The 15,660-nt window shown below is 31.3% G+C and overlaps 1 protein-coding gene across 1 annotated transcript in view; it reads left to right on the forward strand.

The window, feature by feature from the left end:
- Positions 1-2,679: 2,679 nt before the first annotated feature.
- Positions 2,680-15,660, forward strand: part of zmp:0000000650 — a gene marked incomplete at its 5' end in the record, with an annotated part of 32,719 nt that continues 19,738 nt past the window's right edge. The window contains 15 exon segments of the mRNA XM_087247694.1: positions 2,680-3,049; positions 3,165-3,485; positions 3,573-3,869; positions 4,926-5,007; positions 5,556-5,610; positions 5,734-5,832; positions 8,541-8,600; positions 9,977-10,046; positions 10,420-10,782; positions 10,884-11,204; positions 11,286-11,552; positions 13,454-13,741; positions 13,854-13,938; positions 14,698-14,749; positions 14,896-15,204. Of these exon segments, the coding sequence (XP_087103820.1) occupies positions 2,680-3,049; positions 3,165-3,485; positions 3,573-3,869; positions 4,926-5,007; positions 5,556-5,610; positions 5,734-5,832; positions 8,541-8,600; positions 9,977-10,046; positions 10,420-10,782; positions 10,884-11,204; positions 11,286-11,552; positions 13,454-13,741; positions 13,854-13,938; positions 14,698-14,749; positions 14,896-15,204 (3,039 nt within the window).

Here is a 15,660-nt window from a genome sequence, read left to right on the forward strand (position 1 = left end):
TAAATCAAGAAGCAGGGATGCATTTTTTAAATCCTATTTTTCAACTAAGGAAAGTTACATTTGTTAGACAACTGCACATGTTTAATAAACAATTACTTTAGTAAAATATTAGTTAATGTTGTGGAATTTTTATGTCTAATTATATTTATGAAATATGGTTTCATTTAATGAATTTATATTGCCTATTCTTTGATGCTTATAAGGATTTATAGTATTGAATAATAAGTATTTCAATTCAATGTTGAGTAATTAAATTAACAAATAGTATAGAAAAGTAATTTAAAAACAGTTGGAATAATCAATAATTAATTACTTGTTTGAAGTAACCCAACAATGCTTAAGTTCAACTACAACACCATGCCATTTCTGTTGTTGCACATGATGCACGAATTTCATTTTTCATTTTTGAAATGTAGATTATGAAATTTTGCATTCGCACATAACTTTCCAGCCATTTTCAAGTTATTGTCATAGACAACATACTATAATTGCAACTTATTTTCCATGTTGCCCATTGTAAAACTACTTATCACACATTTATCACAATCACTCAGCTTTCTGACGAAATCTGTTTTGCATTATGGCTAAATTGTTACAGCACTCACGTTGTTTTCAAAGATCCATTTGTTTTTATTCATCTTTGCAAATTTAATTGGGTCATAAAGTAACCACTAGGTCTGCAATAAGAGCAAATAGCATAACCTTTTAAGAAAGTCTTAGCAAAAAGTTGAGTAAATATTTTTAAAATAAAAGTGTTCATATATAAATTTAATAATATGATTTCACATATTCAAATGACCCAGACAACTTAAGGCGTTTTAGTCATATTAAAGGCATATAAAATATACTCTAATTAAATATTTGTGTTTAGACAAGGTATTTTAATTTTTCTATGTAATTTCCTGCACAAGGTAAACTGTGAACACTTGCACTGTTACTAAGCTGGGTTGTCATCGAATGTTTGATTGCCTTTTCAGTATGTTTGCATATATGTTTGCTCTGTTTTTTGATTAGTTATTTTTGTCGGTGTAATAAGTGAACTATTAATCATTGTATATTCAAACAGCAAGGCTTCTTCCTGTCTAGTTCATGTCATGACAGTGATCTTCTGCTCTTTAAAGATTTAACTTTTAGCTGTCTTCACAGGTGAGTAACTTAATTTAAAGATCTAATATTTTGATAATGTTTTTTAATGATATTTTAATGATATGATTATTTCATGATTTTTTCCAATGTTTTGGATTTTTTTATCCTGTTCATTTATCTCACAAATAATATTTGTAATTTTACTACTAAGTGGAATTCGAGTTTGGCAAGTACAGTATAGGTTCTTTCTGTTTCTGAAAGTCTGTGAATTAGTTTTTCACTTCAGTCACTTATACTCTTTGTCTTTACATTATCAATAATTGACATTATTTTGTGTGATTTACAGGCCTCTAAATCTGGATCACCTGAGCATTGCAGACCTTTTAACCTCCTTGAATTTCAAGGTTTGAATAAAAACATGTTTGGTTGAAGTTTAAGTTTATAAAGGTTTACTTTATATTTAATAATGTAAAATTTACAGGGAAATTGAATTAAATGTTTAAATAGAGGAAATAAGATACAGTTTTTACCCCAGCTAACGTTTATCAAGGTAAATTTAATGTTGACATTTTATTTTCTGTATAAAGATACCTACATATACAAGTATTTTTTGTTGTCTCTACATTCTGATGTACTGCTGAAAAGATTGTAAACTAGCTGTTTAAAATAACAATGTTGCAAACACGTGATAGTCTCCCATTAAGCAGGTTTCTTTACAAAATAATAATGAAGGCAGGCACATTTTGTTGTTTTATTGTTTTTTTTTTTTGTTTGTTTTTTACCCAAAAGAGGGAATAGCTAATGTGTGTATATTATTAATTATTATTTATTTAAAATTTGTTTATGCAGATCTTTGCAAAGCTAGAAAGGACACTTTATAATCCTTTAGCCCAAAAAAGTACAACAAATTATGAAGGCAAATAAGAAGTTTGATTAGTTTGATTAAGTTTTTCAGACTAACATTAAAATCTATCCATATTTTAAGCACTCATATTTGTGCACTCAAACTGTTTTCTTGCTTGAAAAAAGGTTTTGTTTTCTCAGTTGATTTACAATAAGGTTTTCATTTCAATTTTAATACGAATTGTTTGCTTCCTATGATAATGAGAACTTGAGAAGTATACTTGTTTAAAAAATAATTTGTTTTAAAAGTAAAAAAAAAAATGTTTTTGTTGATAGACTTGTCCTCCATTTTGGTCTGGTCTTCTTTTAATGTTAAAATGGCTTTAGCTGAGAAAATCTGCATTTTTGCCATTCTTCTACAAGGTGAGTGTATTTCTTTCCTTAGTTTCACCATATAAGGCGTTAATAAGATTTTTGTAAAATAAAGTGAATAGTAAAAAGTCTTTTGAATATGTTTTACAGGATTGGTGAGATTTATGGCTATAAATATATGGTTTTCTTTCTTTTTTTTCTTTCTTTCTTTTTGGGCATAGTATCTGTATTTATGCATATTAAGAACAGTTTTCTAGAGGCTATTTGTAGATTTACATGCAAATCTGTTTGAAATAATGTCTTAGAAAAAAAAAATGAAATGTTAGGCACTAAAGAGTGCTTGTTTATGTCTGGAAAAGTACTTGTGCATTTCTTTAAAATGTATTTGTGTTATTAGGTGTTTGCTGTAAAGATTTCAACATCAGTTTGCCAGAGAAGATTCAAGCTCTCAGTGGATCCTGTGTGATTATAAAGTGCAGATTTGAGATTAATGAAACATATGATAAAGACCTCACTGAGAGTAATGCTACAGGATTTTGGCTCAAAAATAGCCATGAAGTTTTTAACTCCAGAGATCCAAAACCTAATAATTTTGAAGGGAAGATGTCTGGAAAACTACATGAGAAGAACTGCACCACCATTTTTTATAATGTTAGTTCACAACACAATGGGACATATCTTTTTAGTATTGAGAGTGGCAAACTAAAATACAAATATATATTCAAAACTTCCTCCATAAATGTTGCTGGTGAGTGATTTAAACTTTATTTTATTTATTTATTTATTTTTAATTATTTTAGAGATTTAAAAATGATTTGCCATGTCATCATTATTATTTAACTTTGTTTCTGTGTGTGTTTCAGAGACTCCAGTGAATCCTCAAGTTGTGCTGTATAAGGATAAACAGGAGCTGCAGGATCAGCAGGAGGTGTTGGAGGGCAGATCTGTGAGTCTGCGCTGCTCTGCTAAAACTCTCTGCTCTTCTCCTCCAGCAACTCTCACATGGAGCTCCACTGCCAGAATCCCTCACAGTGAGAGCAGCAAACAACAGGATCTCATCGTCTCTGATCTGATTTTCACTGCTGCTCCGCGGCACAACAGAGTCACTTTCACCTGCTCTATAAGCTACCAGCTGCAGGACAACAACAGAACAGCTCACAGCAGTATCACATTACATGTGCAGTGTAGGACTTTTACTACCATCTGTTCTCTTCTCCTCCATAAGACACTCATAAATCTATAGATTTAATATCATTCTCTTTCTTTTTCAGATGCTCCACAAATATTCAGCTACTCCAGCTGTACCAGTACTAATGTTACTGTGTGTTTCTGTGAGGTTGATGGGAATCCCCTTCCTGAAGTGGAGTGGCATCTGTCTGGACATCTCGTCTTAAACTCTTCAAACACGTTCATCAGTGAAGAGCGATTAAGCAACACAAGCTTGAGGAGCTTCATTTCTCTACAGCAGTTTCTCTCACACACAAACACTCTGCTGTGTCTCAGTAAAAACTCACATGGTTCTGCAAGTCAGCAGCTTCACATGAATTTTGTTTCCACAGAGGCTTCATGTAAATTTCTTTCAGTTATTTATATAGTATAGAGTCAATCTAGGGCCATATATAATTGCAAAATAAAAGAAAATATTGCAAACAAAAAGTAGTATTGAGCAAAAATAAATTAAAAAGTAAAAATAAATAAATAAATACAAAAATAAATAAATACATAAATAAACAAATAATTTAATAAATAAATGCAAAAATTATTAAATTAATATTACATATATATATATATATATATATATATATATATATATATATATATATTTTTTTTTTTTTTTTTTTTTTTTCAAAAAAAAAAGATTTTTGAGAACAAAAAAGTGATTTTGCTAACAAAAATAAAGAACTGCAAAGGGAAAATTAAGTTTTGAAAAATAAAAATGAAATTTGCAAACAAAAAATGAACTACAAATAAAAATCGGGCTGTGCAAAATAAATAAATAAATAAAATATTTGCAATTAACAAAAAAAACTATACATATTTGCAAAACATTTCTTATAATATTGCCTTTACAAAACCAGTCCAGTCAATGGAATGGACCTTCCTCCATTTAAGCGACGTCATCACCTGGAGACACAGTATCATCGAGGTAGTCTTACAGCCCAGTAGGTATGGGCCTGCCGTAAACGGCCAAGTTGCCTTGACTCCACCCCCTTGTCAAATCAAGACCACAAAGTGAAACGCACAGAAACGTGAAGTACAAAGTGAAAACAGCATCACAAACTCATAGTTGATTAAAAACCAAATCAAAATGAGCATTGCAATTGACTGGGCGGGTTTTGTAAAGGCAATGCTATAAAATGTTTTGCAAATGTTTTTTTTTTATTGCAAATATGTATATATATATATATATATATATATATATATATATATATATATATATATATATATATATATATATATATTTTTTTTTTTTTTTTTTTTTTTTTAATTATTATTATTATTTTTTTTTGCACTGATTGATTTTTTTGCAGTTTTTTTTTGTTAGCAAAATAAAATTTTATTTCACAAAAATTAATATTCATTTTGCAATTTTTAGAGATTTGTGTGTTTTATTGATTTAACAGGGTTCAGCACTTATTCCTTCCTCATCGGAGTTGTTGTTGGGGCAGTTTTGGTGATCTTATGTGTCTCAGCATTTCTTTACAAGTGAGTAACTCTTTGATTATCAGGTGTAGTGACGTAAGAGTACCTGGTGGTTGCCTTGATTTCAAAACAACAATAAAAACACATTAAAAACACTGATTTGATGTCAGTTGACTACTTCAGTGTCAATCTGGACTGGTTATCCTGTGATCGTCATTTTGACTTCAACGTAGTTTACATGCATTGTATTGATACGAAGTTTAATTTGGAATTAAAGCTTTCAGATGAATAAACTTACTCTTATATTACAATACTTTTTATGTTGCTATTTTGTTGGTCAAAAAGATAGTGTGAGGATGTTTTTTTAGTTTTAGTTTTAATTTATTTGTTTACAGGGTCAATGCACATTAATAAACATTACTGTAAAATGTGCCAGAATTAGCCAAGAATGGCTATTTTTTATCCGTAGACCCTTTACAAATAGACATCAACATTTTAAAATCCTACTAAATGTCAATTTGATGTTGTTTTGACAAGGTGTCCGCTGGGTAATAGTAAAAGTCCAGTGAATGAGGTACAAGCATGTTTTTAATCTTGGATTATATTTGTAGACGAATCTACAAGACTAAAATGGGCACTAAATCTGCATTTACTCAGACTGAAGAGGTACGTGATATCAAATACTCATTATTTCTCAAACATGTCAGCCTTAAAAAAACAATAGAGCACTTACAGATACTCTTACACATACAGAAACTCTCTCCACTAATAATGATGTTCATCTATTAGGCTGTTTCACAGGACAATGACGGAGAGCCGATTTATGTCAATGAAGTCATGATGTCATCAGCCCGAGCTGCCCAACTAGGATCTTCTTATAAACCATCTTAAAATGTCTACAGTGAACAAAATATGTTTTTGGACACTTAATATATTTTTTGTGTTTTCTATATGGTTTCTTTGCTACAGTAGCAGTCAAGATAATAGTACCATTGAAGTTTACACTGGTGACCTTTCAGAGTAACTGCATAAACTATAGACACATTGCTTTAATATTACACACAAAGTTTTACAATAGGGGCCAGATTTAATAACAGTTGGCATTAGCACATACCTTATTTGTCATTAAAATTCTATTGTCTGCATTTTCTGAAGGTTGGAGGATGGGGGTGGGGTGGGGTGGTTAATGGTTTTTAAATAGAAGAGTAATTAAGTAAATAATGCAATACACCTTGTTATGGCTTGTGGTCGTCGGTTTAATGGTATTTAAAGAAAATTATAGTTCATTCAAAACTGAAAATTCTCTCGTAATTTAATCAACCTTCCATTGTCTTAAATCTGTTAGAGTTTCTGTTTTCTGTTTACCACAAAAGAAGACATTGTAAAAAAAAAAAAAAAAAAATAAGCAGGGAACCTGTAACCATCAACTTCTATAGTATTTGTTTTTCCTGCTATTAATGTCAAAGGTTACATGTTTCAAGTATTTTTCAAAATATCTTATTTTGTCTTCAGCAAAAAAGGACCATTTGAGAGAGTAAATGGTGAGTAAATGTTCAGTTTTGGATGTACTATCCCTTTAAATTGCGTTATTGTTATAGCCCAAAAATGGCTTTAATCATTTTTCCATTTGATACAATGTGATAAATGCTGTACAAGGAACAATGCAAAGAAAAATAGAGGTTGAAAGGACAAACATTTCTCCATCATATGGGATGACAGAAGACATTATTTAAACATTAATTCCCCCTAAAAAACATGTTTTTGTGCTGTTCTTGGTATACTGTATTGGTCAAAAGACTGTAGCATGCTGGAGTCATGCAGTAGTCATAATGAGCTGGAACCATGGAATCATCATGGGGTAATTTTGTAATTGCTGTAAGGGTAATTAGATTCTTTTTAAGTTTATTTATTTATTTTATTTATTTTTACAGGGACAATGTACAACATGACATATGCCAGAGTTAGCTATAAAGCTAATTTATATCTGTAGTCACTTGGCAGTTTGTCTCATGTTCCATTCATTGAAATGGAGAATGCAGGGTTTATGATATATTCTGCAGCCAGCCACTGATGGGCATCCTTGTCCAATCATTTGCTACATCTTTGTCTTTTAAAATCTGCATTTTCAGTGTTTTCACTCGCAAACATTCCACAGCACTTTTTGTTGAATTAACAAATTAGTTTTTATCTGGCCCCTAGATTTTAGATCTTTTTCTATATGCTCTTATGCCGTTTATATTAATGTGCTCTCTCTCTTTAAAATTAACATCACTTACTATTTCTTATAAACTTTAATAAACGTAAATAATTTAAGTTATCTCTTTATGTTATCTAATAAAATCACTGTAATGTATATTTAATTTACTTAGTCTTTTATAGAGCATGGTAGTGCGATGTTTTTTTTCTAAACATTATTTGATCTTTTTTATATTGTATATAAAAATGTTATTTGATTTATTTTGTAATCTTTTGGTTTTTTTAATGTACACATAAATCCTTTTACAATTATTCTAATATTGGGCATCTGTTGTGTTTTAAGATCTTGCAACAATCATCTTTTAATTTTTTTACAATAGATCATTGAAATAAAAAGTTTATTCTAACTGATGTTGACATGTTGAAGCATAAAAGACATTAATGCAGACTTACCAACATCATGTAGCCAGTCTCATATTCAGATTTTTCTTTTAGAGCATTTATATGTGCAGAGTAGAAACCAAATAAAAGATATTTCTCCATAAATAATACAAAAATACAAAAAATGTTTTACAGTCCTGCATTAGCCTATATTCTGCACTATTATTTCCGCTGTATAATAAAAAATAAGTAAATAAATAAAAGATTCAGAAAAATGTATATTGTGAAACTTTTTATTACCCCACCAATCAGCATCTATATGATTGGAGTATGATTGTCATTGAATTGAACTGAATATGTTGAATTTGTGCTAAATGTTGATTGCAGCCATGTTAAATTTATCATCATCATCTTGCTACAGTTTAGTTCCATTAGGTCTTTCTAGCCCATTGTAAAATAGCTTATCACACAAGCAACACAAACGTGCCACTAAGTTAATATTTGATTTGCTTTATGGTTATATCACTTGCTCTCAAAGATACATTCAGTATTTTTCACTTTGGACATTTTAGTTGATTGCATAGTTAAACTCCCACCATATTCAGCATATAGAGCAAAGAGCATACATGCACACATTAATCATGATCAACAGAAAATTCTATATAAAAGCTCTTAAAATGTTCAATAGGGATTTCATTTCAGTAACAAAGTTATAAGGAAGTAAAATTGGTCAAGGTCACACTGTAAACTTGATCAAAGTACAGTATCATACATAAATATGTAAACGCATGTTGGCTACAGAAGTAGTTTATAAGACCTAGTTCTATATCAGCATCATAAGACTGTGGCATTTAGTTACACAAATTTTGTCATGATGGAAATATGTTTGCATAGATTGCTCTGTGGTAATTATTGTGTACCATAAAAGGGGTAGGTGCAATAAGTGACACTGATAGTGTGGTGTCTGTCTTCTTTACACAGCCCTGCTGCTTCCTGTCTACTTCATGACATTACGGTGAACTTCTGCTATTTGCCAAAATTCAGAGGATTTATCAAACATTTCTCAACCGTCTTCAATAGTGAGTAGTATTATTTCTGTACTACTAATACAGATGTATTCTGTGCTTACGTTATTGTTTTATTATTTCCAGATGTGTCGATTCTATAGTTACTGATTATTTCATTTCTGTTCATTTATCTCTCCATGAAATATGTTTGTAATTGTATTACTTTAAGGTATTTATAAGTAGAATTTGTATTTAGCATTTATTTTTTTCTTTTCTTTGAGAGTCTGTAAATCACTCATTTTATTCAACAGTTATTAAAAACTAATTTTTTTGCTGCACATTTTATGTAGTTTCTAGGAAATCCTATGGTGTGATACAGTTGCTTACCTTCTGATTGCATTCCCTGTTACGGACAGGGATGTCATACAGGTGGTATAGGCAAATATGTTAATGTTAATTTTATATTATTATCTTGCTGTGTGAATGTATATATAAAATAGTAAAAATGTATCAGTGTTTAATTAGGTCTTGTGAGGGGCCTTGATTGTGTGACTAGGGGGCCCAACATTTGAAGCTTCATCTCTGCTATTGATTGTAAAGGGTTGTTCATAGAGCTTTAGATCTGTTTGTATTTTCTTTAAGAAATAAGAACACCTTTGGCCTAAAATTAACAAGTTACCAGGCAAATGGCTTAAAAAAGTGTGGGGTAACATTTTATTTATGTTAAGGGTGTTTTCCTTAATAAAATGAGGGTGGATAGTTTTTAAACCAGTAAACATTTATCAAAGTGAGTTCCATATCTAAAGTTATTTTCTATATTAAGTTGCATACACCAAAACTCTGAATAGTAAAAATAAGACCTGACCCAGTAAAAAATATTATATAAAGATATCAAGTTCTTTTTAATTAAATTACAAAAAACAAGGCAGAATAATGAATTTGTTGATATTTCAATTGAAAATTTTTGTCATTACTTTAATCATGTTTGCACTGCCTTTACATAGCTCTGGAGATCAGAAGATATTCTGTACAACAAAAATCTTAATGTTAAAGGACAGAAATCCCATTGAAAGGTGTAGTATGAAAATAATCTGTTGGAAACCAGCTTACAAAACTACTGCTTTTGGAAGCACTATTTTATTTATTTTTTTTACTTTAACCTTATCTAATATACATCCTGTGACAAACTTTCTCTGTCACAACTAGTCACTGTCTGATATATGAAGCAATATCTTTTTCCTGTGTAAGAAAATGAGATAAAATAGTGTTGTTTTCTCTTTCAAGGATGTGCATTAAGATTGACCTGCACAAACTTTCTCTTCTGTAAAGGGAGTTGTAATATTTAAGATATATATTGACCATTTGCTTCTATCCAGAACAACATTTATATATGTAATTAATGTTTGCATCATTTTTGTGATAAACCTGTTTGTTTGACCTCCGTTTAGGTCTCACCTTCTTTTAATGGGAAAATGGGTTTAGCAGAGAAAATCAGCATTTTTGTCTTTCTCTTACAAGGTGAGTGTTTTTTTCTGTTACTTTCATGAGTATTGTATAGCATTAGTGTAATATTTGGCAAGGCACTTTATTAGATGAGAAATCTTTGACATAATGTCTTTAATACTTTAACTTGCCTTTTTGCCTTTTTGCAGTGTTTAATGCAAATCTGATTACTGTTAGACATTAATTAAAATATTTTATACAAATTATATACATGTTTATTAATATTCTCTTTTCACTTATACTTTTGTAATATGATGTTTATAATTATGTTTTGAAATGAAATATAAATTAGGTCCATTTTATATTGAAATGCTAGTTGGCGTTTAGTGTTGTTGTTTCTGCTTGTGCCTGCTCATTTCTGTAAAAGCTTTGTGTTGTGTGTTATTAGGTGTTTACTGTAGAGATTATGACATCTTCTTGCCAGAGAAGATTGAAGCTCTCAGTGGATCATGTGTGATTATAGAGTGCAGATTTGAGATTGTTCCAGAAATGGATAAATACCTCACTGAAGAAAATGCTGTAGGATTTTGGTTCAATGGAAAAAAAGAAGTATTTCATTCTAAACATCACAAAGCTGATCATTTCGAAGGTACAATGTCTGAAAAACTACATGAGAAGAACTGCACCACTGTCTTTTATAATGTTGGTTCAGATCACAATAATAAATTTTACTTCAGAATTGAGAGTACTGTAAATGGTATTGGGCTGAAATACAGCTACAATAAAAAACTCTCCACCATAAATGTCGTTGGTGAGTGTTTTGAACCTTTAATTTATCTATTATTTAAAATATTTGAAATGCGTTTGCCATGTCATCATTATCATTTGACTTTATCACTGTGTGTCTTTCAGAGTCTCCTGTGAATCCACGAATTGTGCTGTATGAGGATGAGCAGGAGCTGCAGGATCAGCAGGAGGTGTTGGAGGGCAGATCTGTTAGTCTGCGCTGCTCTGCTGAGACTCTCTGCTCTATTCCTCCAGCAACTCTCACATGGAGCTCCGCTGGCAAAATCCTCCTCAGTGAGAGCAGCAAACTACAGGAGCTTGTCGTCTCTGCTCTGAACTTCACTGCTGCTCCGCGGCACCACAGAGTCACTTTCACCTGCTCTATAAGCTACCAGCTGCAAGACAACAACAAAACAGCTCGAAGCAGCATCCCATTACATGTGCAGTGTAAGTAATTCATATCAATTTGTTCTTGTTGTTCATATCATTATGAAATATATTTTATGTTGTGCATTTGTTTTCCCTCAGATTCCCCTAAAAACACCTCAGTTTCTGTCTTTCCCTCTAACTCTGTGTTGGTGGGCCATTCAGTGACTCTGACCTGCAGCAGTGAAGCAAATCCTGCAGTGCTGATCTACAGCTGGTCTAGAGAGACTAAAGGACAGTTGGAGATGCTGCAGACTGGAGAAACTCTTACCTTTAATGAGACGGCATTATCACACAGTGGCTTGTATATCTGTACAGCTCAAAACAAACATGGCACCCAGACAAAAGCAGTGATGCTCGACATCCAGTGTGAGTAATAGCACAAAATCTCAATCAAAAATCTCTTTTGTATCTGTGGAATACAAAAGTTTATTAGTACATTGTTCACCGAGAGTGAATGGGGCTGTCAAACTCCGAAAATAGGACTAAAATCTTAAACCTGTTGATCGGTTAATAGTATGTTTCCTTAGTAAATGAGCTATAAAAAACTATAATAGATCTAATCTTAAAATGTAATGTTATATTTAGGGTTCTCGGAAGGGATTTCAAGAAATTGTATAGTATACAGCAGTGTTTCCCAACTCTGTTCCTGGAGGCACACCAACAATACATATTTTGGATGTCTCCCTTATCTGACCCATTCATTTGAGGTTATGGATTCTCTTCTAATGTTCTGCTGAGTTGATTTAGGTGTGTTTGTTTAGGAAGAGGTTGAAAATGTGTACTGGAACAGGGTTTGGAAACACTGGTTTACAGTGTAAAACTGACAAACTCAGAATTCCATCACACATTTGATGGTTTTAACTGAAATAGCTTATCAGTTTCTCATCAGTTATTTTTTTCTTATTAGTAAAGTATACAGGGGTTTTATATTACTTCAGATGTTTTTAAATTAATCTTTACTGCCTTAATTTAGTGTTTTGTGTTATACAAAAAATATAGCCATAATATAGTCAGTTAAACCAATAGACCCAAGCATTCGTTTTGCATTTACAACTGTAAAATTATTCGAAAGGCTATTTAAACAAGCTATGTAGAAATTAGAAAAATCCACTGAAAATACTGTGGTAAAACAAATTATATATATATATAGACATAGCATAGGACAATTAAGACATAGCATAGGACAATTAAATTTATTGTAGAGATTCTTGTCTGGCATAAGACCTACTTTATATTGTGTCTCAATCAGGCAGTGAATATCATTAATTTTGAACACAAAAAACAGAATTTAAATGCAGTGAGTTTATAATGGCATGATAGTTCAGTGTAAGCACCTGTGTGGAGTTATTCAAAATGAAAACCTCTCTGCAAAAGGTCTATTTCTGATGAGAGACAAGTGTGATGTGGAAAAAGTGAAATAAAAAGTGAAACTTTTATTATGTCACAGTCTTCTGCTTCTGGTCGGGATAAAGTGGAGAAGAAGCATTACTGTTTTATCATACTCTATACATTTTAGGGTATTAAAACACAGCATACAACTGATGTGTGAGACGTCATTAACATGGAGACACAGGACAAGATCTGTGTCACTAGTTTAAATTGCTTGTTTCTTTGGAATTGAATTTTTTTTTCAAACATTTGGGATAATTTAAGTACATAAGTGAGCATAATATATACAGTAGCTGTTGTAGTTGTGTTTGGATTTTAATACAAAATAGTACACATTGTACATATTACATACTGTATTGCCAGTTATTAAAATGTTCACTTTTTTATTTACAAAGTTAAAACTGTTTGACTGCTGCTTGGACAACACTTAATTTCTTGTCTTTTAGATGAAGGGACAGTTTCAAATTATGTTTTTATTTATTTATTTATTTATTTATTTATTTATTTATTTACCTTTGTTACGTTCTGATTTTGGGTCAAAATATTTTATTGAACACTGAACATCATTCCTTCCAAAAAAAAAAGTGCAGTAATCTTTACCCTAAGCCTAACCCTTACATTAAGTCATTTCTAAAAATTAGAGGGAAAAGATAAGTTAATAATGAATTATTTTAAATTAAGTACGGTTTTACTGTAAGACTCAATCTGAAATAAACTCTAAAATCTGATTAGTGTAGATTTTGTAAAATTAAGTTTTGTGTGGCTAAAGCATAATCTACTCATCTATTCTATACTCTTTAATACACCAATATAAATGTTTTTAAGACAAGTTTCCAGATGTTTTATACTGACCATACTTAAATCTTTCTGCCTTTCAGATGTTCCTCAAATCTCCAGCTCCTCCAGCTGTACCAGTACTGGTGTTACTGAGTGTTTCTGTGAGGTTGATGGGAATCCCTATCCTGAGGTGGAGTGGCATTTGTCTGGACATCTCGTCTCGAACTCTCCAAACACGTTCATCAGTGAAAAGCGATTGAGCAACACAAGCTTGAGGAGCGTCATCTCTCTACAGTCTCTTACTCACAACTCTCTGCTGTGTGTCAGTAAAAATGCTCATGGCAATGCAAGTCAGCTGTTTTATTTGGTTTTCATTACTGAAAATGAATGTAAGTCCCAGCTTTACAATAATCTGTTTTAGTTGTACATAATTTAGTTAAGAAACATAATAACATATTGGCTTGAAACACAGGGAGATTATATGAACTGTCACTTTTATAGGGTTTAACATTTACTCCCTTATGATTGGAGTTCTTGCTGGAACTTTATTTGTGGTGATCTTATGGGCCTCAATACTGCTCTGCAAGTAAGTACACATTCTCATCTGCTATAACAGTAAAGCTATTGTACAACCTTTTGTTTTTCAGTATCTTTTAGTCAGCATAGAATAATGCCAATTGCCATAACTCGACAGCACTTTAACATGTTCTCTACATTGTAAACTAGACACACCATATTGACAACTTTTTAAAGTAGTATTTTACAAGATACATATTTATACTAATTAACTAAGACTGTTTGAGTCTGTGAGTCTGTTTATTTTATGTTGTACAACAGAACATTATTTATTTTATTATAAAGGGAAAAATAGAAATGTAGAAAAACAACATAAATATATTTGTTTTTATTTTATTTATTTTGTAATTCATAGTGCTTTAAGTGATTATAGTTTCCCCCTCATTGTTAAGTTCTCAAATTTGTTGAATACATAGTCTTTTTTTTTTTCATTTTCATCATCCACTAATCATTTGCATTAAGTTATAATTACCGTTTGTAATATTGGGATTCTTCTTGATGCTGGTTGGGTTCATGGTTTATAACAATTTTTTCCAATACTTTTTCAAATCTAATGCAGCACATGAGAAAAATACTTTTAAACCATCACTGCTTGAAAATATTGATGCATATCCTTTAATTTTTTTTATTAAAAGCTAAAACATATAATATACTTTTATTTAAGTATTAAAAAGCAATAAAATTCAAATGTAATGAAATAAAAGTCAGCAATAAAATAAAAAATGAAATATGTGAGGTTATACGTTTGTAATTATGGTTGGTTTTGCAGACGAAACAGGACTCAAAGGACTGATAAAACTATACTTATTCGGACTGATGTGGTATGTTATATCAAACTCTATTTATTCTCAAATATGTCAAACTTGTAAACAAACTTTTTTAAATAAAGTAATAATCGATATAATTACAATTGTGACATTTCTTATGCATAAAAGCTCTCTACTGATTATTCTTTTTCATCCACTAGGCTGATTCAGTGAACAACGGGGAAGAGTCTTTTTATGCCAATAAAGTGATGATGTCATCAGCCGAAGCCCCAACACAAAATCATCGAGATCACCTACAGTATTCCACTATTAACTTCATAAACAACAGACCAGAGTCAAACCTTGTCAGAGGAATCTCTTCGCTTACCACAGAGTATGCTGCGATCCAATATTGTAGCCAAAATGTAGCAGTAAGTGAAGCAACGAGTGGGGAAGTGCCATCGGTGCTGCCAAATGAAGATCCCGTTTATCAGGTTCCTAACAAAGCAGCAGACAGAACTAAAAGAAAATAGACTTGAGAGTGCAAAAATGAGGTTGAATGTAAAAAAGCACACAATACAATATTTCTAAAAACACCTTAATTCATTCAAACAGGCCTTTTAGAGTTTACTTAAATGTATCAGTTTTCATCAGCAAACTATAGATGACTGTTTCTTGGTTACCATTGATATTAAATGGTGTCAAGGTGACATTTAAAGTAATTTCCCTTTAAGTTCACCCTAGTATTCTATAGAGTATTATTTCCTTTAGGAATTTAAATTCTGCTAACCTTTTTTATGAATATCACTTTGTTTATTAGTTTGCTATCTGATTCCAATTCCATTCAATTTCACATAGAAATGTGTGCTTAGCGATGCTCTTCAAATACGCAATGTTCAGATATACAGTTGAAGTCAGAATTATTAGCCCTCCTGCAATCTTTTATTCATTTTCAAATATTTCCCACTTCACAGTATTTCCTAGAA

Source organism: Danio rerio, chromosome 4, assembly GCF_052040795.2.
Source record: "Danio rerio strain M-AB ecotype USA chromosome 4, GRCz13ab, whole genome shotgun sequence".
Taxonomy (NCBI): Eukaryota; Metazoa; Chordata; class Actinopteri; order Cypriniformes; family Danionidae; genus Danio; species Danio rerio.